The 25,152-nt window shown below is 35.7% G+C and overlaps 1 protein-coding gene across 4 annotated transcripts in view; it reads left to right on the top strand.

The window, feature by feature from the left end:
* Positions 1-25,152, top strand: part of ST18 (ST18 C2H2C-type zinc finger transcription factor) — a 169,458-nt gene that overhangs the window by 96,893 nt on the left and 47,413 nt on the right. For 3 of the 4 annotated variants that reach the window (XM_038127386.1, XM_038127387.1, XM_038127388.1), the window contains 3 exons: positions 3,346-3,400; positions 5,387-5,417; positions 21,667-21,857. In XM_038127386.1, the coding sequence (XP_037983314.1) occupies positions 3,346-3,400; positions 5,387-5,417; positions 21,667-21,857 (277 nt within the window). The other variant, XM_038127389.1, reaches the window with a different exon arrangement.

Here is a 25,152-nt window from a genome sequence, read left to right as displayed (position 1 = left end):
ATGAGTTTAAAACTCATCAAATCAGAGGATCTAGATATAAAAAACAAAGATTAAGTGGACTTAGTTCCACTCTTCACTCACCATTATTTTTATAAAGCTTGCCCTTAAAAATTATGGGGCTGTAACCCCCAATAAAATTTTCCTGGCAAACATTTCATTTTCCCCATGGCCCTGATGGCTAAAAAAATTAGCAGTGAGATATTGTGTGAGGATTTTGTGCAGACATGACCATTCTATTTACCCCTTATGGATTCTTGACTCAAGACAACATATGTAGTGTGAAGGAGGGTGACCATCCCCCAGCTTTGACAGCATGAAGCACCTTCCAGAATCCATCCAACCTTTACAGTCACAACAGTAATAATATATGTCTCAAATTAACAGCTTCATAACAAGTACCTCTAAAAATGTTGGCTATAATTTCTCAGAATTTAATGCTTTTGTTGTTCCATGGGTGATTTGAAAGTTTGAATGTTTCTTGCTGACCATGCTTTTATGTAATTTCATGTAAAATTATCACTATGTGGATAAAAACAGAAATGAGACACTTTGTTCACTTTGTATCAGTATCAGGCAGTCTCTAAAAGAGCTACCAAACTCTAAAGATAGTACATTTAAATGTTGAGCAAGAGAAGTGTTTTTGTTTTTTTTTTTGCTGACACAGTTTAGAGATTTCAGTTTTATTCAGTTTCTTTTGTATTTCAAGTCAATGCATAGAAATATTTTGTAAGTTAAGGTGTCTTTTGTACAACACGGACATGATGATTATTTTGATATGTGTATGCATCAGGCTAAACTGTCCTATAAATTATAGGTTTGAGTTGATAAAAAGATATCTCATTGTGTGAAACTTTTACAAGGAAAGAAAATCAATTGAAAAATCACCTGCATTGATTTTATCATTGGTTTTCACTCTTTGTGCAGTTTTAAAATATTCATCACAATGCAACCTGCTGTTTAGACCAAAGTAACTGCTGTTCAGTAGAAGCAGTGGGCACTTTTTGTTTCATAATTAAAAGAGCAGCACTGTGATTGGTGTGGTATTTACTATGAAATGATGACAAAGGAGTACCAGCGGTTTTAATAGTTTTAGCTTACAGGAGCTGTTGTTAATTTTGTCTGTAGAGTTGCAGGTGAAATAATGCACAGTGGATAAATAGTCTATATTGGTTTAACTGAACATAATATATAGTGTGTTCTGGAGTTGTTTGTCTCAATAGACTATAGTAATCAAAAGTAATGAACCTATTATGTGCAGGACCTTGGAGAGCATAGAATGGCAGTAAAAGTGTGGCACATAAAAGGTTTATTAAAGGAAATTAAAGTCCATCATTGCCACACCTGCTCCCCTATTATAAGTCTATGGCAGGTCAGTGCCTTCAATCACAACTCAGCATCAGAGAACAGAGCCATGTTTCCCATTACCATTGCAGTCACATTGCAAAAACTCGTTCTCCAGCTTTTAAGGATAGTAACAAGTAAAGGCTGCCATCAGCCCCACTACATAAACAGAAGCTCCTCATGTTTTTCCCTGCTAATAATCAATATCAGATGTAAATTTAAACAGAGAAAAGGTATAATTGTCTGGCTTTGGTGTGCATTTCCATCAGTTTATATTTTCATTTCAGACATCACTAACCTGTGTTCTAGAATTACAGTTCTTCAACTCAATGAATACCTTTTTCAAATGTTTGTGTTCTCTCCTTCAAATTGGTATTTTGATTCCAATATCTGCTTATAATGTTCAAACACTTATAGAAACTAATAAACCCCAGAAAAATAGAGAAAAGCTTTTTGTCCTCTAGAAAGGCTGACTTTATTCTTTTTATTTCTTAGGTCAATTTTGTCATATTCTGCAATGTTCTTTCAGATAAGACCTTCAAAACATCTCAGTAATCTGAGTCATATTGAGCTAAAAATAAAGCATACTCAGATCTTTAAACTCTATAAATGGAAAAAGGCACAAACAGGACTTCTTGCATCATTCCTCAGTTCAGTACAGTTCAGCAGATCCTCAGAAAGAAAAAGTGAAATAATTGACAGGATCTTCTGTTGACATCAGTTGACATCTTGTGACTTTTTCAGGGAGAAATGCCTGGCAACTTCTGGTCTCCATATCAACCTATCACCCAACAAAGTTTCATAAATCAGACACTGGTGTCTGCAAACTGATCTGCAGAAGCCCATGGGAGTTGCTTTGTCTACAATATATTTATCACCACCATTTTACAAACAGGGAAACTGAGATTCAAGTCAAAGACACATAGCAAGCTTCCTTCAGAGACTGAAGAAAAATTCCACAGCTCCTAAAATTTTGCTTAGAAAAAATTCCTGGTGATAGAGTCTTTCTTATGTATGAAGTGTTTTAGTAAGGAGTTTGCCTCCCTGGACATGGTCAAAATTGCACTGTTGTACAATCTGCTATGTGTCACTGCAGTTCTCCACACACCAATATGAAATCTTAATCCCTTTGAATTTCAGGGGTTTGCAATAAAATCCATGGATTGAAAGCCTACCTCTATAATTATGTGTCTGGGCCACATCCAAGACCAGAAGGTGCATATTTCCAGTTTGGGCTTAGATGTAGCCAAAAGTGTAGTGAGAACAGCTGATCTTGAAAGGATTCTCTTATGTCAGTTAGAAAACTTATGACATCAGATGACTTCAGTTGGGGGGCGGGGGGTGGGATTTTTGATTGTTTGGGTTTGGTTTTATTTAATGTAAAATACAAATCTGGACTCTACATTCTCCCAAAAAATCTCCTATAAATCCCTAACTCACTGACTCTTCAAGCAAAACTTCTTAAAGAAGTAGTAGATTAAGTGTCGAAGAATTTCAAAGCTGTATATGTGTAGTTATGCACTGTCAAGCAAGAAGGTTTCATGTTTTAAGGATGAGGTTGTCAGAAATGCAGGTTCCACCATAGCTATAGAGCTATGCCTCAGTTACAATGAAAATGCAGAGTTCCTGCTGTCGCGTCAGCTTTCTGGGACTTTTTGTTTCAGGAGGTGGATGCTGAAAGCCGAACTCATGCAGCATTACTCTTTCTAACCTTATGCCTTCAGCTAACACCTGTAGACCTCATCATTAAACCTTACAGAGTCACTCATAACTATCACTTTATTAAACAAATCTGCATCATTAAAGGTATCTCCTAGGTATTTACTAGATATTCACAGATGGCTTTTTATCTCTTTGACAAGATTAATAAGGCATGATTATTCTTTTTTTTTCTATTACTGTCTGGCCTTTGGAAATGTGGGAAAAAAAAAAAAAAGCTTTGGTGGTTTTTTATTTCCTCAATGGCAAAAGGTATGAATTAAAGAGCTTGTGTTAATATTACAGATGGATGCAGATGGGGAAAATAAAAAGCTGCGCACACGCTCCAAAGGAACCAAGGGTGAGTTAGCAAGCACACTCCACGACCCTGTGCCCAGAACACCATGAAATATCATAGTTCCTGTGCACAGTCCTTAACGTGCACTGAGAGACTCTGTAGCTTCCTTATGGCTGCTTTTTTTAATCAGGGCAGGACAGAGACTGCTGGCATTAAGAGGCACAATGCTATTAGCTATGGCATAAAGCAAAGCCAAAAAAATCTACTGATGCTATTTTCTTGGAGTTATTTTTCAAAGACAATAAAGGCTACACTTTTTATTATGCAAAACAACAACAACAACCAAAAAACCTCAAAAAGCCAAAAAAACCCCACAAAACCAAAAAACCCCAAAACTATTTTCCACAGTGAGTAGAGTTGACAGCATTGAATGGGTGCTTTAAAAAATTGTAAATCAAAACATTGTCTCAGCCACCTGAATGTTTTTTCTGTCTATTGCCATAGATTATCTATAAAATAGTTGTGTAAATGGTCCAGAGGTAAACCTTCTTTAATCAAAAGCTGCAGGTGTATGTGGCAGAAGAGAATCTTGTGGGGTTTTTTTAAGTATTGGTGCTCATGTTTCATTTGCAAAGTTATGACATAGTTGTATTTCCCAGATATTACTCTCTTTTTGTAAGGAACAGATGGAAATGCAGTACAAAGACATAAACAGGCCCTTAATGATCTCAACATCTGGAAAACATGATTGACTATCAGTAGAGCCCTTCCAGGAAAATAACTTTTTATTTTAATTCATAACACTTTTTGTGACTCTTGATAACAAGTGAAAAATGGATATACTTAAAAATAAATGTCAAAGTTTTGCCTACCCTTTGACCATCTTTGCTTTTGACTATTTTCAGAGGCACAAAGCACCCACCCTTCACTCTAATTTTAATGAGAATTGTTGATTCTAAAGATTGTGCAAAACAGACTACTTCTTTTCATTGTCACAACTCACTAATTTGAATTGTTAATATTGTGTCTTCAGGTTCAAGTTATGGTCAAAATGAAAGATTAGAGCTGTTTGGCATTACTTCTCTATTTTCAAACGATCAAAGGAGCAAAAAGTGCTAGACTTCACTCAGGGAAAGACAGAGGAAAAGCATTGAAGTTCCACAGACTGACTGCAGATAAGGGGATAAATACAGACAAACCTTTCTAAAACACATAATCATTGTCATATCAAAACTTTGATGCAACCCTCACTGGTGATCACTGAAATTAATATAAACTTCATATCTATTTCAGAAGTACCAAACAGAGAACTTGGAAAGTCTCTGAATAGGGAAGTTATTCACACCTCAGCATTAGTGCATGTCTTCTCTGTTGGTCAGGACTGAGTTAGAAGAGTTTGGCTGGCACAGCAAACTTCACAAGTTCAGTTGTAGTTGTAACCCACAAGTTCAGCTGTAGTTAACAGAGGTTTCATACCCTTTCACTCAAAAGGCTAATAACACAATTTTAAAACTTATGGGGTTTTTTTTTCCGCCATGTATTTATACGTGTGCATACACACTTATAGCAATTAATATATCAAGAACATTTTCCCCAGAAGTGGAAACAATAAAAGGTGCCTCTGCAATATGAGTAATCCTAGAGACACCTGTTGGCCTTGTCAATATGCTGTATACTCCTGTGTGGGCAGGAACTTGTGAGCATCAGCCTTTGCAATTCCCAAACTGATTTTAAATTCTGAAAATTAAAGATTTTGCATACTTTTTCCAGGAAAATCAAAGGTCTTTGCTTTTACTTTTATTTTTATTATTTTCCTTATTGTTCCACTGAACATCATACTCCAGGTTTCATGCACCCTAAAATAACTGTGACAATTACACCTTCATTCAGCATTTGTCACTAGTAGCTACAATCCTGCGGTTAGCATGAAATAACCACCTGTGTTTTGATAGCCACTCCTCTGTCATTACAGATAGGCAGGTGCAAGGCTGCAGAAAGCACAAGTCTGGAAGTGTAAACTAATTAATTCTTTCCTGCTTTTATTAACAGTTCAAGTGGACTCTATAGCTCAAGAGCTCAGGTAAGAACTTACGTTGTTTATTTTTTCAGTTTTATTTTCTTATCATATTGACAAATTTATACCACTGCTACTGTTGTAAAATAAAGAGTCAAGCAAATGTATTTTGTAAAGCTTTAGCATAGATCTGAAAAGGGATAATTTATGTGGATTCACTTTTTAGATAAACAAAAAACTAAAGCAAAATGTTAGCAATAATTATGCAAGCATAATCAAATGTAATGTGAAGTGGGCAGGATTCTGGTATGTTGTCTTTATTTTCAGCCTGTATCAGGGCACACAGAATAATTTGTGGTGAATCTTAAGCTCCTCAGTCTTCTTTTTCCTGTCATATGTATAATAGTATTTCAATATCTGAACATTACAAGAGATATTAATATATTTTACTAGATGGCTTTTATTAAACTGATCTGTATACTCCTGTAAATTCTAAATGCACTAATTGCTCATTCTTCCTTAAGTATTTGTTGAGGTTTCATAGTTTATGGAAGTAGCATGGAATATTTCTCAAACTTGCACAAAGAATGTCAGTCCACTCAAAACCATAAACTACACAAGGATATTTCAGACTTCAAATATCTAGCAAAATTTCAACATACTACTTTAATCTACCTATGCATGCATCAAATGCTAATAACTGATCCAAAAGCTTAGATTAAACTCTAGAAAGACGGGTAGATTATTCTTTACCAAATCTTCAAGAAAGAAAATATTTAGAGGTACCTACAAAATCCTAGAGTTATTAATCAGAACTAAAATTCACTACAGCTTCAGTGTAAATACTGAAAAAAAAAATTTGCAGAAAGATCTTTAGAGTTTTTTGTAAATTAACCTATATTCTCTACACTTACTTTTCATCATGTTACTGACTTGCTTCCTTAATCACAGCAGGCATCCAAAATATGTGCTTGTGGATTCATCCATCTAGGGAACAGAAACATCATTGTGTGATTTATTCAATCAACCAAAAATGCCCAATCTCTTAAAATAGGACATGAAATATTTACAGGAAGTTATTTGCAATGAAGACATACAATATTTTAAGGTTTTGTTTTATAATAAAACTGAGGAAATTATAAGCTTCTTATAGCTACTCCATGAACAGAAGTGTAGGCTAACTTTTTGGATAAATTATTCATGGTGAGTCACTCATTCAGCTCTACTGTGAATCTCATTTTTTTGTATGGCTTCAGTTTCCTGAGATTTAGTGCTTCTCCTTTTTTCCTCTGTGCATCGCTAATTTATGCACCAGAAGGATGCATTAATCCGAAGAGGCAGCCATCCAAAAAAAGAGATGGTCCATGTGTTCCTAAGAGAAAAATGTTTGAAAAATAGAGGATGTGCAAGTTTCTGCAACATCAGGGAAGCTGTGATTTATGAATTATTGATTGCTATAGTTTTTCCCAAGCAACTTTATTTTAGCCTGTGAAGCACGTGCTGTCTTAGGAACTACTGTGCAGCAGATCACTCTGTCAGAGATGTGGACTACCTCCATAAGGAAAAATACATAGGTTTAAAATAGTGAGCTAAACAGCACAGAAAAGCATTATCCAACCTTTAACTTGGTATTTATAATTTCTGCTGTACCAAATTCCATGTTGGATATCTTCACAGTCAAGTGACTGGCATCCAGGTCAGGTGATCAACTTCTATGGATCTACTTGTCCATGAAGAAGTGGAGGGAGAGAGGCAGGGAATGCTCTTTGGAAATGCAACCATTGGACTGCATTCCTGTTAATCATACCCATATTATTGTGGGAAAACTATTGAACATTCCTCAAGAATTAAAGACTGAAATAGTCTGTTGTGTTCCCTGGATACAGATATTGGAACCACTGTCTTTTCTGACCAAGGTTCTAAATGCTGTGTTGGCTGAGAAATTTAAATCCATGCTTAATTAATTTCCCCTTTTCCCCTGGCTTATCCTATCTGACAAAGCACTTTTGCACTCCTTATTGAGTTTCTGTTACGAAGTGCCTTGGGATACTTCTACATGAAAGACACTACATAAGCTTACATGCTCATTTTGTATTATTATTAATTTCATAACATTGATTGGTTCTAGAGCATTTGTTAGCCTTTTCTTATTCTGTAACTCGTGTTTCACAAAAGTAGAGAATAAAATAAATGAAAAGCAAAACAAAGAGTTTCAATTACCAATTAGATTCAATAAAGCATGAAAATTTCTCTGTTCTAAATTTCAGGCATTGAAATATTTCTTAATAGAATTCAATGCCGAAAAAATCTCTTGATTTTAAGAAAGCCAAGATTTCACTAAGAAAACTGGCTAATGTTGTTGTTATCATCCATCTTCTCCTGAAAAATAGGACCATCTTTCTGCATAAAAATGTATATTTTTAGAAAGATATTATCTTAAGAGACAAGGTGGGGTTTAGAATTTTTTTTTCTCTTAGTAAAATAACTAAAAATCCTCTTGCTTTGCACTGACTTTTCAGACAACAGACTTTTCTTCCAGGTATACACAATGTACGTAATGATTTATGTGTCAAACTTACATTTACTTTATATAACTATAGGCCTTAAGGAATCCCAACTTTCAGTGAAATATAAATAATTTTCTTTATACATGAACACTATTAACATTTCTGTGTTATTAGTTCAAATTTATTAGGGTTATTTTAACAGTATCTACTGTATGTGCTGTAGCGTTGAAGCATAGTATGCTAAACTTAGTGTTTCAAAACAGAACTGTTCCTTGAAGTCTTGATCATTTATATGTCAACAACATGATTTAATTTTTTATTTAGGAATGTACTGCTGTGGTGTTTCCACTGGTAGCTAAGCTACCTTAAGAAAAGTTGAATCTTTTCATCACAAGCTAAACATGGCAAACAATGTGTGGTAGAAGTGAGTGCTGAAGCTGGGAGATCTCTGTTCCATACATTCAAGTTTGAACCTGACACATTTTGGGCATGGAAGCTCTGTTGTATCTATCTTCTGTAAGAAGCAGAATGAAGAGGTCTTCTCTTAGACAATTTTGTCATGGACCACTGAAAGGACCAGGACCTTCAGCTGTGTTCAAGATTAGAATGGAAACCAAAGTAAAGTGAGGAATATTGGAGTGATGTATTCTCATTACTGTGTTTTATTTAACAGATGGGATACAGTACAATGAACCATCTGTAGGTTATGGAGTGGCATCTGGGTCAGACCAAGGAAGAGCAAATGGGATTGATCCAAGCACAGAATTGCAAAAGAATAGATCAGTTTGGCTAAATCCATGTCTGAATAGAGGGGGTACCTTTTCTGAGTTAGATACAGGTGAAACCAAGTGGTTTAGGCTTCTGTCACTGATGATTAATGTAGAGTCCACAAGGTGTTTCAAATCATGGAGAGCAGCATTGCTGTTTGGTGGGAATAGTTACACTTCCCCTTACATTCTGCACTGTTGCATTACTTCTTCAAAAGAAAGGAAAATTACTTTTTTATCTGGACCTGTTTTTCCAGGGGTTGGGAGACATTTTAGATATTCAGAGAAGTTGAACTGTTCATTGTGAATGTACAGAGTTATGATTTTCTTGAATAGTTTAGCAGAGAGAGGACTAACAGAGCAGAGTGATCTGGATGTCTTCTTGTTAGAAGTAGTAACTGGACAATTCACACTTTTGTGGCTGCCTATTGATTAGGAGGGTGAGAAACCAGCAAAGCAACCCTGCAAGCAATGGAACTGAAGCATCTCAGAAAGTCTGTGTTACTAAAATGTATTTCTTAACTTTACCTGTAATGTTTGAAGAGGTACATTCATATATTGTGGCATACAAGTATATGGCAACATGCTAAAAAGCACTTAACTAACTGAAGTAGTTATTCTTTATTTTACATTGCTAAATATTTTCCTGGTTTCCTTTAAGAACTATTAAATTGCATGTATGCAACTATAACTGAGCTCTGTTTCAGCCAGTAATGGAATGAAGAGATTTTGGTAGATGGAATGAAGAGGTTTTGGTAGATGGAAGGGAATTTGGCCAGTCAGGAAATGCTCATGGCATGAAAAAAAAGGTCTGTTCATGCCTAGCTGCATTCAGAAAGGACTGATTGTCAACTCTTTTTCTGAACTTTATAAAGTTAGCAGATTTTAAAGAAATATTTGTGTGAAAAAAGCAGTAGTATGGCAGATGACTGGAGAAGGAGGTGAAAGTGGTACTCAGATGATGGAAGAACTGAGCACGTGAAGAAAAATCACACAAAAAAGCTCCAAGGTGTTCCTCAGTAAGAACTGAGATTATGGTTGATTTGTGTAGCTATCACCTTCACAGTGGTGTTAACCCACAGGACTGCTTAGAAATGAGACAGAGACTGAGAAATCTGTTTGTTCCTAGCTGGCATCTCGAAAACCTGTCAGGTTTGTCCTTTGGGCTTGGCTTCTGTTTCCACAAGATTTGGTCAGAGACTGATTTTCTGGAAACTGCTGTGGAAAAGCACGTTTGACATAATCCTGAATAAGCACATTTGGAACAGAAACTGAGGTGGACTCTTGCATTTCCAGGTGTCTCATCTGTCTCCACTGGCAGAAAGTGTGGGACCCTTGCAGTCCTTAATGTGCTTTGCTGAAACAAATTGTAAGTCTGAATTCAAACAGACTTAGTAGTAAATGTTAAATGGTCAGTAGTTATAGCTACTGCCAGGCATGTCTGAGCTTCACAGAAAGTCTTTTATTTGCAACTGAAGATTGGATGTTCACAGCATACACTTCCAGTTCTCCTTCCCACTGCTTCCCATTGTAGCTTTGCCCGGCTAGGTGGTGTCAGGCTGCCACAGCCCCTCTCTGCTCCGCTGATCTCCCAGCTGCCAGGGAAGGCACGGCGCAAAAACAGAAGCAGCAGTCACGGACCGTGGGGTACTTTTATTTGATGTTACCGCTCCCCTTTGCTTCTCCAGGACCCCAAACTCAGGGCAGACAATAGCTTATAAACCGGGGGAGGGTCACAGCAGAGGATACAGAATTCAGCAAATCAGGAGAACTAGAGATAACATACAAGGCGGGCATTCAAACCTCCACCAATGAAGAATCCCAAGGGAAAAGGACAGTTTAGAGAAATGCTGAATTGACAGAGAAGTTTCTCGAGAAGGCAGTTTTCTTAGGGAGAGAAAGACATTTCCTGCCAGAAGGAGTAAAGGAAGTTCTGGGAGAAGAGCCGGAAAACAAAGGGCAGCACAAGGAGATTACAAATCAAACAACAGTCATATTAATCAAACAAAACACATGCCTACACCCATGATGGTAACTGGCTGGGGCAGAGCTGTGCCACCTTGGTATTTAGGTGTTTCTCCATGACATATTGGATTAAGCACTCCACCTGAGTCAAAGTTCTGTATCATGCTGTTTCTATTGATAACTGATCTTCAATTAAACAATGGGCATTAATCTTAAGAGTAGCTATTCCCAAGATCTGTTAACAGAATGAGTTAAGAGTATCTCCTGCTTGCTCTTTAGCTTGGGAAAAGAACTTCCTCCCTGTCCTAGCCATTGTAGAAATTGAAATGGTTATGGGGTGCTGAAAATATTAACCTCTGTCTCTTACTCCATGATTTCTGGTACAAGCAAGTCTGTCATGTTATTATGAATCATGCTGTCTTAAATTCCCATTAAATCTTGTTCATTTACTATTCTTTTCTGACAACATTGTTAGGTTCCTTAGGAACTTTATCTGATGTGCTAGACTTTAATCTCCTCAAAGAATCTCTTGAAATCTATGTTTTACACTAAACAAAAATGATTTTGTAGTTGATGTTTGATAGAAAACATTGAACAGTCAAACATAATCACTGTACAATCACTATGTGGTGCCATTTACTGCAAGGCAAAGGTAAGTATATAGCCAAAGTATATTGTCACAGTCATAGTAGTGACAAAAAAATAGTGTTAGAACTCATCTATCCTTATTATATCCTGTACATCAACATAGTCATCATAACTAAAAAAAAAAAAATAAAAATCAAGCATTAATGAAAATTGTAATGGCAATCATGTTTATAGTCTATCATGTCTAAGTTCCTCCCTTGTTTCCTCCTTCACCTCCCAGTAGCCCTCTAATTAGCCATCAAATTGTGTAATCTACAGAGCTGTCATCCCTCCTCTCTCTTCACTCTGCCTCTCCATCTCATTTCTTTTCCTTCTTTCCTTTTCCTAGAGTTTGAATGAGTTGATAGACCTCAGGCTTTTTGACTTTTTTACAGCACCAGGTGTTTTCATAGCTCAGAACCAAGTTGTTCTTTCAGTACTGTTAAACCAGTAACCAAGACAACAGTTAATAGCAAAAGAAACACAGAAAGAAAATCAAAATTCAAACATCTCCAAGTTTTCTTCTTTCAATATACATGTGACTGGTTTAAGGTTACATAAAATGTTTGCAACTTGTGTATAGAGAAGATCAGATAATTTTTTTCACTCTTATTAAAATGTCACTTTGAATGTAAAGTAATAAGGTAGTAAGAACCACAGTTCTGTCTCAGTAAATGATAGCATGGTTCTGGGTGACCATAAGTAATGACTTTTAAGATTTTGCAGGTAACCTTGGGGTTAACAGTTCTTTGACTTAAATAACCAGTGAACTGTTCTGAATAACCACTAAGATGGTTGAAATAAGAACTGTATCTCAATTCTTTTGAGACAACTGTGGTTGGAGCTGTTAAATATGCTTAATAATTTGCTTAATTCCTATACATGTTCAGACCTGTTGATCTATGTACTGTGACCTCTACCTTTTATTCCTGCATTTATTTAGAACTTTTAGGGACAGCATTTAATGTTCAGATTTCAATTTTGGATTGGATTTGCATTAGTTGAGATGTGCATTTGCTTTATAGGTGACTTTTATAGCTCTGTTTAACAACTGCGTTAGATGTATTTCTAGCATATTATGGGCCTCTTTTGATGTCTACTATGTTGATTTCTAGCCAAAATCCACAGTCTCAGTGTCTCTTTTCCTTATTATATTTGATTGTGGTTTTACATTTTTTTTACTTAAAGCCTCCATTTAATAATAAAAAGGGTAATTATAATTTAGTTTCAATTTATGTTTTTCTGCAAGATGTTTTTCATAATATATGTCAAATCCACATCACTTTATTGTGGCTGCTATATTGAGATAGTTATTTTCAGGTTTTGTCTACCTGGGAGCTAGTGGTATCTTAAAATACTCCCTGCCTTGGAGTAAAATTTTTATGCTATTTAATATATTCCACGAGTCGTTGTCTTCCCCATCACAACTTCTGTGCTTATCAGCACATAGTAAATGTTATCCTCCCAAACCTACACAGAAATTTAGGGTTGCATATGCCTTCATGCCTTCTGCTGCCTGACAGAATGCATCAGAACATTACAGCCCCAAATGTTCGTTTCCTCTTATGGCAGATCTTTTCCCTGTAGATGACCACCAGCCACACAGAGATGGAAATGCCAACCCATAACTTCTGCCTCATATATATCAATCATGAGTTAAATATTATGGCTAGCTGAATTGCTGCCTCTGACTGATGTCAAGGGTTGATTCAGCCAAGCAAAAGTGAGCAGAAACAGACTGTGTACAGTCTGGAGATAGCAAGGAAAGGGAAAGAATATAGCCATGGGACCTCCTGCTACATTAAAGGGAGGTACTGGCTGCTGACAATGAGTTGCTTACTTTCCCATTCTCTGTTGGAAAAAAAAACCAAACAAACCAAAACCAAACCACCCACAAAGCTGATCTTCTTTACTTCTTCTTTAACCAGACTGTAGTTACCAATATGCTTTTTATTTAAGCATTTACTGGTGCTAGCAGGCTGACCACTTGTGTGCAAGGCTTTCTGGATGCAAAGGTTGTGTGGATGATCTGTAGATTTGCCTAGAAACTTAATCCATTCTAAGCCAAATTCTTGGCCTGGGTCCCATTGGAATTTATTGACCTACTGAACCTGGACAGATTGAGTGAGTAAATGAAAAAGAGGCTAGGGAGGCTGGATTTGGCCCAGATCTTGGGCATTCATTCATATTACTGAGTTTAAGAACTTCTTGAGCTGCACGGAATAATAACTAAATTTTCTCTAAACTGTCTCTTACTAAAAATAACTTACCTGTTAGAAAGGGATCCAGCCATAAAACTTTAACCATGTTGAGTTCTTGATTTCAGGAATGAAGAAGTCATCAATTTCCTTGACATAGTATTTCAAATTGAGGGTTTATAGGTAATATTTTTCATATGATCTAAATATCCTTACGATCCTACAAGCTTATTAACTGAAAACAAGAAAATCAGAGTAGTTAAATCCCTGTTTTCTTTCTCTGAGTTGCCTTTCCTTTCTGGAGAATCCTGACAAAATAATAAAATAAGTTGAATTAAAAAAATATATATTTGAAAAGAGAAATAAAAAGCCATTTCATTAACTTCTTGCAGCCTGGAATTTTTGCCCACAGAGGCAGGAGCTTGAGGCATGGGTGAATTTCACCATAACTGCATGTCTTTTTCCTCTGTTACTGCTGACTTACCATTGTTCAACTCTTTTTACATGTGTCTTTGCATTTGCTCAATCATTTCACAGTCCAGTTGTTCTTTCTGGTCAGGTGGCCTGTAACATTCAGTTTACTGCCTGAAACATCTCCAAGCTCAGTACATAATGACTCAACACCATTACCATTTCTCCCCAGCCTCTTCTTATGGGGTCTAATAAATCCTCTTTTATCAACAAGGCTATGACAGTTCCTTTGTTTTCCTTATATGTCTTTTTAAAATAAAATACATCCTTTAATATCTTGCTCCAGCCAGCTTTCAGTTATGATACCATATTTTCGCCACATTATTATCTGTCCAGTTCTGCTCCATTTTTTCTAGCTAAACTTTCTATTTGTGTATATAGAAGACATTTAATACCAAGTAACTGATCTTGGTTTTTTTTCTATATTAGTGCTCATAGATAAAAATTTCCCATCTATATCCATTCCTTTCATCTTGGTCCAGCCCTGGACTGAACTTTTCACAACTCAGGCATTTTAGAAAAAAAGAGCATTGAATAAGACTTCCAGAGTTGTAGAAGGTTCTTAAACCCTGCTGTGGCTGTTATAGGGCACAAGAACAGCCTCTGTTCCTTTCACAGATACAACTTGTAAGCCAAGTATATGAGCTACAAAGGGATGACATGAATTTTTTTGTGTGTTTTGTATGCTGTTTAAAAATTAGATTCAATCAGATTCTCTTTAGTTACCACTGGAGTAAGTTCTTCAAGTTCTAAGCTTCATTGTAACCAATTCTCTTTGTCCAAATGCAGAGCATTTTTTTCAACACGTTCTATTGGTTTATATTCTTACCGTTTTAATGCTTTAAAATGTTGATTGAAGAAAATGCTTTTTACGTGATGAATTCTTTCCCGCATGTATTTTTGAGGAGTTTCCAGCTGAAATACTTTTCCAGATTTTTCTCATCTCCTAGTCTGAATCAGTAAAATACAATACACTCAGTCATGGACTCCAAATGTTATAAATCATCTGAAATAATCCTGTACCTTTGGTAATTCTGTAAAATAGAAGAAACCATTAATGCCAATAACTCTGTCTCCAGATGAGCACTTGAGGCAAATATGTGTTTAACTTCTTGTCAGTGATGACAACTCAGTGTCCTTTCCAGGACTAGCCTTCAATATTTCATCTGTAAAACCTCATATTGGAGTTACCAAATGTTCTTTAATATTTTCACCTAAATCCATAACTTTTTATTTTCTTGTTTGGATATTTTTAGCAATTGTAAAAATTATTTAAAATTATTTATTAAATTTACTATTTAAAATAATTTAAAATAGCTAGAAAGAAAACTGCTGTTTTCCGATTTAACTTATTCTTGGACTGCTAATGAATTTTAGCCCAAACCTTGATGGCAATTTTCTCAGCTACCTGTCAAAGTCTTACTTCTTGAGGTTCTTCAGGTAGTCGGATGTGTGGCTACCTAAAACTTGCAAATCAAACAGTTGTTTCTGGACATTTGCAATTTTCCACCACCTGACATTTCACAAATCTTACATTTACTTATTTTAAGTAGGTATAATGGTGATTTCTTTTATCCCTTGCTCCATCACATTCCACTATTCAGGGATTAATTAATGGACACACAAAACCTCTGTAAGCATAGTTTCATATCATGTTGAGTAGAAAGATGTTCTGAATTGGAAAATTCATTGCAGGATGGAATATCAGAACACATTGCAGTATAAATCCTAACATAATGAATTAACATTTTTACTAATCCATACAGCAGACAAAAGAGGAGGTACTGAAAGACAAATCCTTCTGAGATTGAGAGTTGAAGGGTACACAAATGGGTTGAAGTCATTACAGCCTTTTCTTAACTGGTATTCTCACTAATGAAAAGCATCTCATCAAGTATCTTTCTTAAAAAATATAAAAGGAATGGGTCAAGATATCCTTCTTTATTACATAAGTAGTTTCCTTTATATGCTTTGAGAGAATTTTCTTCATTTTAAATCCAGGAAATATATGGATTTTAGAGTGGGATAGAGTAAGCAGAATTACTGTTTAGCTGTCATTTTTTCCAGGTGTCTATAAATCTTGTAAATTTTATGTTTCAGTATCCATGATCCGAAGTGATGCATTTTTATTTCTTTCTTTTAGAAAACATTCAAGTTATATATATATATATATATTTATATATATATATAAATATATATTTATATTTTTATAGATTTATATATATATATAAATCTGTGACTAATCTATGTGTCAAAGTCTCTTGTATCTAGGGTTGGATTTTGTATACTGTTAGATTTTGTGAATTCTTTCATATTCAGTAAACAATTTCATGGCATTGAAAACACCACCTTAAGCCCTGGCTTTGGAAAAATTCTTGCAGACCCAACTGGTGCTGTGGATTTTCAGAATTTCTGTGGGGACTCTGACGCCTTGAAATTGTTAATACCATCTTTCTGTCTGTTATCCTCTTTAGAGAAATCTGAGCTGACAACACTCTAACTCTCACTGGGCTACAAGATTTACATACACTCTTCACAAGCAATTAGAGTTAATTAAGAAAGTGGAATATAAATCTGTTTTAAGCTGAAGACAAACCACTGAGTCATAGTAACACTCCTCCTTCCTTCCCTGCCTCTGTTGTCCATCTGAAGTTACTGTGATTAGCAACACCTGTTTGGGTTTTCAATTGCAGTGATGAGACTACCAGCACTCATTTTTGAATTCTGACATTGCAGCTCCTTTCATGAACCTCTGTCATTGATGGTTGATGTAAATTATATCAGCAATGTAATTTGAACTGACATGCGATCCATCCAAGGAGCAGATCATCTCCTTTCTGTATCCAGTGCTAGTAAATTGGCCTAATCATCATCAGTTTATGAGGAACTCAAAGTTTTTCTGTGATTTTAGGTGTTCAGATATTTTCACTGCTGTAGCCTTGTGCTAAAGAATTAGAAAGAATCCAATTAATCTGTGGTTTAGAAAATGAACTAATATAAAAGAGAGACTAAGATTGGGAGATGTTCAAAATGTATCTTCCTTAGATACTTCTGATTCTTAAAATTCTTAGAAGAAAGCCCAACCACGACAGACACTTGTATGTTACTGCTTCATCTTTGATTGAAAAGTGTCCCTGAATTTTCAAATACCAACTCTTCCCTCCTGTAGGGAAAATGTAGTATTTGACTACATTGTCTTAGGGCATCTGAAAGTTTGGAAAAAAAACAAACCTAATTAAGGTCTAAAGAATCTGGCAATATCTTTAACCACAATATGATTAAGGAGTAGTTAGACTTACCTTCTCTGTGTAAATACGAGTGTGAAGTCAAATGCTTCTGCACATCAGAAGATGCTGTCTCCTTTAATTGTAATGCAGTGGTTAGGCAAACAGTCAAAACCCTATTCATGTTATGCATTTAAAATTCTTTTCTCCACAACTAAGAAGTTCCACTACATTTTCTCGCACAAACAAAAGGTACAGGATCCTTACATAGTAGTATAAAATAAATATAAGTGTCTTGATATTAAAAAGCATTTATTTTCTCTCTTGAATCTAAAAAGTGTACCAGAGATGTGGTGTGTTCTGGTCTCATTATTTAACATGGCATGCATTACAGGTATTATTAAACACCAGTTTTTCGGCTAAATGTACCCCTAGTTTAACCAGCTATGGCAATTCTTTTCCCTGTTTTCATGCTTTGCCAATCTGCAGGCTACTGTGAATAAGAAAAAATCTTCAGAGGTCTGGAAGTCTTGCCAGCTGATTAACTGCAACAAATCCTTGCTGGCTACAAAGTAGTTAAAGGTCAGGTTGAAGGCTTGACAAACACACCACTTAGATAAACCAATTACAAAAAAACCCAACCAAACAAACAAACACAAAAAAAAAAAAAAAGAAAGAAAAAAACCCCAAAACCCCAAACAAACAAAAATCAACAAAACAAACAAACTACAAAAAACCCCCCAAAACAAACAACTGAAAACCAAATATGGCCAGTTTTTAAGAGAAGTTTTATGTGTTTGGGCCTGCTTAAAACTTCTCTCTTCTGAGACATTTTTTTGTGGTAGGGATCCAATGGGCAGTACTGCATGTACTACCTGTATCTGCAAGATGTTATCTGAAAAGAAATAAAGGAAAGAGACTGACCCATTAAATTCCTCCAAAATCTATTTAGGTATGTAATATCTATGAAAGATTTATCTTGGGGCTTTTTTCAGTGTATGCAGCCAGGTCCTAAATGTAAGAGATTTTAACCTCTTGACTCACACTATGATAATTGACACAATACAGGTTTTGGTAACTGAATCATTGACTAAAAAAGATATAAAAAAAACTTTGCTCATTCTAGATAATACAGACATGATGTTTTACCCATAAAATTTAAGCACAGTTAAACTGGGGAAAAAAAAACAACCCAACTATGTATTGGCTTTGGGCTCATAACAAAATGATCTTCTCCTGTTTTATGAGCCTTGGATTACCAAATAACCTTGACAGCTGAATCAGTGTTCCATGACAACAAGCAGGCCATTGATAAATAGCAACAAAACTATTAGATGTTGAATTTAAGAGATGAGTAATAGAGAAGCTAAATTATAGGTTTACCACTTGACAAAGTACAGCTTGACAAATCAGTGATAACCTACATGTGAGTTTATGTATGAATGCATGCAAGGAAAAGAGAGAAATAGAAACTTCTAAAGACAAAGGTGAAGTCGGCATGACATGAATATTACAAAGGCATAAATATATTCTTTTCATAGTACTAGAATTCCTGTTTTCCATTATCAAATCCTTTACAAATCATGTGTACTTGAAAAAGCTGCCACTTGTGAAATTTTTTTCTGGTTTTATTTAAATTTTTCATTTTAAGCACTGCAGGGTAGAAAAGGGGAGAATTTTCTGATTTGTGATAGAACTTTAAACTGGTTCCTGCAAACTAATAGATTCCAATTAAAGCTCAAAACCAGAATTTTAAAGGACCATCAGCAAAAGCAAGAGCTGGAAAATCTCTTCCTGGAGGATTGAGAGCAATTTGAACTCCTGAGGTAATAAGTGACAACTATGTTTGTCAACTTCCTGTAATCAGAATGGTGTCAGGAATGATTTTGCCAAAAGATGAATCTTATGAATATTTAAAAAATAATGGGATCTGTGGAGAAAATCTGTATGGGTGACAGCTCATGTACAGAAAAGATACAATAAGGACAAGCTAATATATCATAGTCTTTCATAGAGGAGAAATTTTCTAACATGACTAATGTGCTCCCAGTAAGATCTGTGGACCTCCTTTCCCAACTTTGATGCAGCAGCTTTTGATTTACTGCTGTAAACTGTGATGGCTCTGTTAGGTGGGATTCTTGTGCTCTCAGTTCCCAGAGTAGATCTGCAGGTGGCAGGGGGCAGCAGTACTCCCACACTGCTCTGGACCATGGTCTGCTGACATCTGAATTTGAGTCCCTTTTTGAGTTGTGGTGAAAAACCAAAGTGTTGAGTAAGTGTCATGCCAGTCCACAATGTGGGACATGTAATATTATAGTACTAGAAAAAGACTGTACTCAGTGAGCAAGAATACAGCAATGAAATTACCATATTGTCACGTTTTCCCTTGAGTTTAGTCAAATCTTGACAATACTCAGACAAATTACAGGATTAAGGCTGAAGAAATAGATGAAGTTCTGTGACCTGTGTTGCACAGGAGGGCATATTACATGATCCAATTGGATCTCCTGCTCCAAAAAATCTGTTAATTATTCTGGTGTAAGAAACAGTTGTACTTTTGTCAAAGGGGAATTAAACACTGGAAATTCATCATACTCTAAACACTTTCACAGTAGCTACTGGAGGTTAGCTTGACAAATAAATGAGAGACATCAAAAGCACACCTAGTGAAAGTGTGCTTTTGGCACACTTGGTTGATAAAACAATTGTGTATGAAGGAATTTCAAACTTTTGTAATTTATTCAATTTTCCCGGAACAACACTACTGGTATGAAATGCCATTCACAAATATGAACTGAGTAACTGTATTTCCTTAGAAACAAATTATATATATTTTTTGACACTGCATCCACCTCTGATATCTGTTATATAGGCATTATTTTACAGAGGTACACTGATACTACTGTGATTCTGACCTTTATTATGAAATTCATGTTATTCTCTATTCATAAATAGAGAAATAACACAGAAGCCATATTTTATTCAACTACAGCATATGCTTACCATCCCATATTCCTGGATTCCAGATGCCCATAGCGTTTTAGCCTCCAGAAGATCAAGAATATCCAGTGTTTGAGATGTATATGATGGAATTTTAACATTCCCCTTAAAATGTAGATCTTTGTATTTACATGTCCTTCATGTTTGCAATGAGGAATTGCCAAAAAGGTGCTTAGCCAAAACCAGGGGTTTTTTTTGTTGTTTTTTTCAGTTTTGTTTTTTTTTAACAAAAAGCTTAAGTTAGTCATATGCTTTCATCCAAAACAATCAGAACCTGAGCCAATTTAGTGCACATAAGATACCTTGGAAGGATGAATTTATGCTGTTGAGCTTGTAATATGTGTAACCAATAGCAGTTCTCTTCATACATGGCTTTTTCTTGCAAATCTTGCAGCTAAGTCAGTGAGCCAAATGCAAAATCCATCACCTGAGGGCATCTTGCAGATTTGTAATGCACCCTGGGGGTACCTAAGGTGGAGAAACCAGTGAGTGGATTACACAGATCCATATATGCAGTTTTTTCATATCTGACAGATATAATGTGAGCAGTATTATTCATACTACAAAAAAATTCTTAGTATACTGTGTGAGAGAGAAAAATAAAATCATGTCAAATCACTTACATGAAAAATTATTAAGAGTGTTGAAGATTCCAGCCTCTTTAGGGAAGCGTCTTATGTTGTAACACCTACATGCCACCGAGTTTTGTACAGTGGCAAAGATTTGGAGAAATAACTTCAGAACCAAGTGAATATTCAGATCAATATATGGGTCTATTAGGAACCGGAAAAAGGTATATTAAACCTAAAGATCTTCTTCTCTAAATTCCTGCCATTCCTCCTCCTGTCAGTCATCTGAAAGTTAGGCATCTGAACTGGGTAAGACATTTCCCAGGGAACAGCTCCCCCTTTTATCACATAGAAATAGCTACAAGTGAGATGAATAGCCCTTTGCAGGAGTCTTTTTCCATTGTCTTTACAGAGAACTGAGTAGAGCTTAAACCAGGTTTTTATGTCTGGAGTAAATTAAATGAAACCAATGCTCAGGACTAATATTGAAAGAGAGAACTGTGCTGCACAATGTTATCAATGTACAGTGTGTTTCTCACAGGTGTTATGCTGTTGAACTCCACGTGTGTAATTGGATGTTCATACTGATGTAAAGGTTAAGGACCAAAGGCTCAGGGTAACTGGTGGTATAATTTTCCCTATAGCTGTTGTCCTGGATTATCAGCACGCTACAATTTTGTTTATCCTTTCCTTAAGGCTGTTGGGTTATGGATTTTTTTGGTTTTGTCTTACTCCTCATTCCCCTTCCCCCAAAAAGATTTTGGCATCAGTGAAAAGAAACAGGAATTGCCTGTGGCCTGGACTTTCAGTACCTGAGCTAAAATTAAATATCTTCTAGACAGAATTTGCTGAAACTGCAAGTGATTTAACATTTTGCCAATCCTCATTTTTATACTTCAAAATAAACTATAGGGTGGTGCTATTTTTAAAAGTTTTCTCCTCACTGCTCCCATTTTTCTCTCTGTCCCTGGCAATTGATCATTGCAGTGCCTACAAATGCTCCATGGCTAAGAAGAGAAAAGCTGAAGATCAGATATCAGGCATTCCTGTCAACAAAAGGAAGTCCTTATTAATGAAACCCCGCCACTACAGCCCCAGCTTGGAATGCAAAGAGGAAAATGAAGACAGGACAGAGTTACAGGAAGATATCAGTGTCCTCAAAAGCAGCTCAACTTCAGGTAGTTGCTTGAATTCCACTTGAACTTGAATTCCACAGTATTTTGAAACAGGATGCAAGACATGTTTGACTTCTAAGAGAGTTGGAATGGTGCCTTTCTGTCCAGGTTTAACCATCATACTTTCATTTATTTTGTACAAATTATTTCTCCTGGGATCTGGTAAATGCCTTGCAGGTCACACAGAGACAACTACTGCAGCAGGTTGGATATGGAGCAACATCTGCTTCTCCAACACCTCTGTGAAAGAACAAGTTTAAGCCCACCACCATCCCACACATTTCTGAAGAGCAGATTTTCACTGGAATATATAGAGCTCTTAGGAGGGGAAAAAAAATGCTTAGCAAAACATTGTTGACTTTAACATTTAGCAAAGCAATTTCATGCGTGTGACTGCTGTGTGTGTTCTGTTTAACATGATTATTAGACTCAGCACTTTTATACCTGTTATTCCAACACTGGTAAGCCAAACACATCCAACAATTTATAGCAGCTTCTACAATGTGTATGCTGGAAAATATGAACAAGGATGGGGGGACAGAAAGATATAGCCATAGTATGGTTTGACTACTCTTATTTCTAATATTTTTTATATATATTCAAGTTGAACAAAAAGTATGAAACCAAATTGGTTTCCCCCCATTTATTTAAGAAGTCCTGCCAAAATAGTTAATCTGACAAAAAATAAGATATCAATGGAAAATATCAGGAAGATATTGGCAGTCACCTGCGCACAGCAAGTGTTGAAATATAAGGAATGTGATCTGGCACTGGGAAATTAGTAATCATAGACAATATGTAAACTCAATAAACCTAAATGTCACTCAGTTGCTGGTTGCTATCAGAATTAAAAGATAATTTATTTTCCACTCAGTTTCTTCTTATCAAATATTTTTGAAAGACAGGGTGGTAGATTATATCATCTAGGGTCCCTTTACCACAAAAGACTGGACCTAGATGGTCTTTTAAGGTCCCTTCCAGCCTGGCCTGTCCTATTGTTTTATAATGAACTGAGATTAGTTATTTGTGTATTTATCCACTCTAAATTGAAATCCCTTAAACAAAACAAACCCCACAAATTTTATACATATGATTACTATAAAACACGCAGAAGAGGAAGAAGAATGTCCTTCACATTAAAGAATCAAATCCTAGTTCTACTAAGATCAGTGGAGGTCTTTGTGGCATTTCTACAACAACAAAATTTTCAGTCATCCGTCACTTGTAAATCTTGTAGGAGGAGATTTTTCCAAAGGTAGCATGCATCCCATTGCTGTGAAAGCCTAGAAGGTAGCTCCATCTTCAAACAGAACATTAATTAGCAAGGTGATACACAATGTCTCTGTCTTCTGACTAACATTTTTAAGAAAAATTAATCAAGGAAAAAATCCCATACCTCTCAGTGCCTGTTCAGGCTGCAGGGAGTGTTTCTAGCTCCTAACATCGGAAGGGAATCTGTTGCACTAAGGGTTCCTGGATGGTTCATGTCTTGGGGTTTTGTTACTGCTTTTTGACTTTTTTTTTTTTTTTTTTTTTTAAGATATTGGATTTTAGCTAAATTTTTTGTGTTGATTCAGCCTGGCTCCTGACCATCCAGAGTTGTGCTCAGGAACATCTTTTTTCTTCCCCTTTTTCTGTTCTCTGCACATCTTAAAGATTTTGATGAAGGGAAATTGCTATGATGGGTGTAAAGGTAGACTCTGTGGCACAAACCTAAGTTATTTAATTTCTTTAGGTTCCCTTTTTAAAAAAGGGCAAGTGTTGGGCCAAATCCATTGATAGAAAAGTAGGTAAACCATGCCCTTCAGTCAACACAAAAAATCCCACTTGATTTTGAAAAGACTTATTTGATGCCAACATGATATATTCCAACCTGCTTGTTCAGCGATAATACAACCTATATTTTTTTGCATAAATTTTACCAGCTACAAAACAAATTTCAGTGAAAGCATACATTTGGTCTGAGTATGTAGGTACTTGGGATTTCTTAGTGTAATATTGCTCCCTTTATTATGAACTCATGGTTCTTTTCAGTTGATCAGTTAATGATTCGGTTCATGGATTGATGCAACTGTAAACTAAGCTGAGTTTTGATTATTCAAAAAGTAAATTTACAGCCTGTGGATGTAAAAAGCAGAGCTGGGACAGCTGAACCATTGAGAGTGATTCAAAAGCAATTTTTTAAAGATTGTTTTAAAAATTGCTGCTTATTTAAGGAACAATTTTTTTTATCATGAACTTATTTTTCACCTTTCACACATAAAAATAACTGAAAGAACCTTTTAATATTAAACAATGTGTTTGGTTTGGTTTTTTTTTTTTTTTATGGGCAGGAGATTTCTTTTAAGATAGGTCTTGTTCCTTTTTGAAATTACCCACTGATGGGATTCTGTTATTTTCCAAATGGCAGAAGAGCAAATAATGGAAACCCATTTGACTAAAGTTAGTTATAGAGCCAAATCATCATTCTTACTTGCTGAGATGTGAAAAGATGGCACACTTTGTTCAGAATAGTGCAATGTGTGTGGTACTAGACCAGCTGCTAAAAAGTTACACGAAGGTTTACAGACACTTCTTTAAATACAACTTTATGCACACAGTGCACAAGGCCACCTCTCCCTGCATGAGTCCAATTTTCTGAAGAAGAATAAGAATTAATCAATATTTTCTTTTAACATATAACAAACAGTTGAACCAAACAATTATGTAAACTGGAAATGACCCAAAATGCTAACAGTTTGGCAGCAGTAAAGTGAAATGCATTGTGGTGCACATGTGCATTTTTGTCCCCCTTTTCCCCTCCACAATAATCTGCACTTAATAGGAATATTTTAAACTATGTAGCTAAGCAACAGAGGTAATTGTTGCTTTCTAGAGCTTTTGTTAGGCACTCTAACACAGCCCAAATATGCATAATTAGGTATAATGTCTATAAATCATTATTGTACACATGTGGGTAGTTAAGTGGATTGAGAGAATAGTTCAATGAATTGGACATATTCACTGAAAATGCTTTTTATTTGTTTTCTGTAGTTCATAATACTTTAAAATTATCATAACCCTTTACACTTTCTCTTAATAGCTCACTGTGTTATTGAGAGAAACTTCATTTGCATTTTAGGCTATGCTTAATTTATTATTTGAACCTGGAGTTTTTCTGATTCAGGGAAGGACAGACACATCTTATGAAATAGTCTATGCGTGTTTATTCATCCTCCTTTCTAGGAAGTAAAATGTTAAATTTTTCAGTTTATGTTGAATAGATCCCAACAAAAGAATGTACCCTATAATCAGCATT

Source organism: Motacilla alba, chromosome 2, assembly GCF_015832195.1.
Source record: "Motacilla alba alba isolate MOTALB_02 chromosome 2, Motacilla_alba_V1.0_pri, whole genome shotgun sequence".
In the NCBI taxonomy this organism is placed as follows: Eukaryota; Metazoa; Chordata; class Aves; order Passeriformes; family Motacillidae; genus Motacilla; species Motacilla alba.
This window is presented reverse-complemented; position numbering and strand designations above follow the sequence as displayed.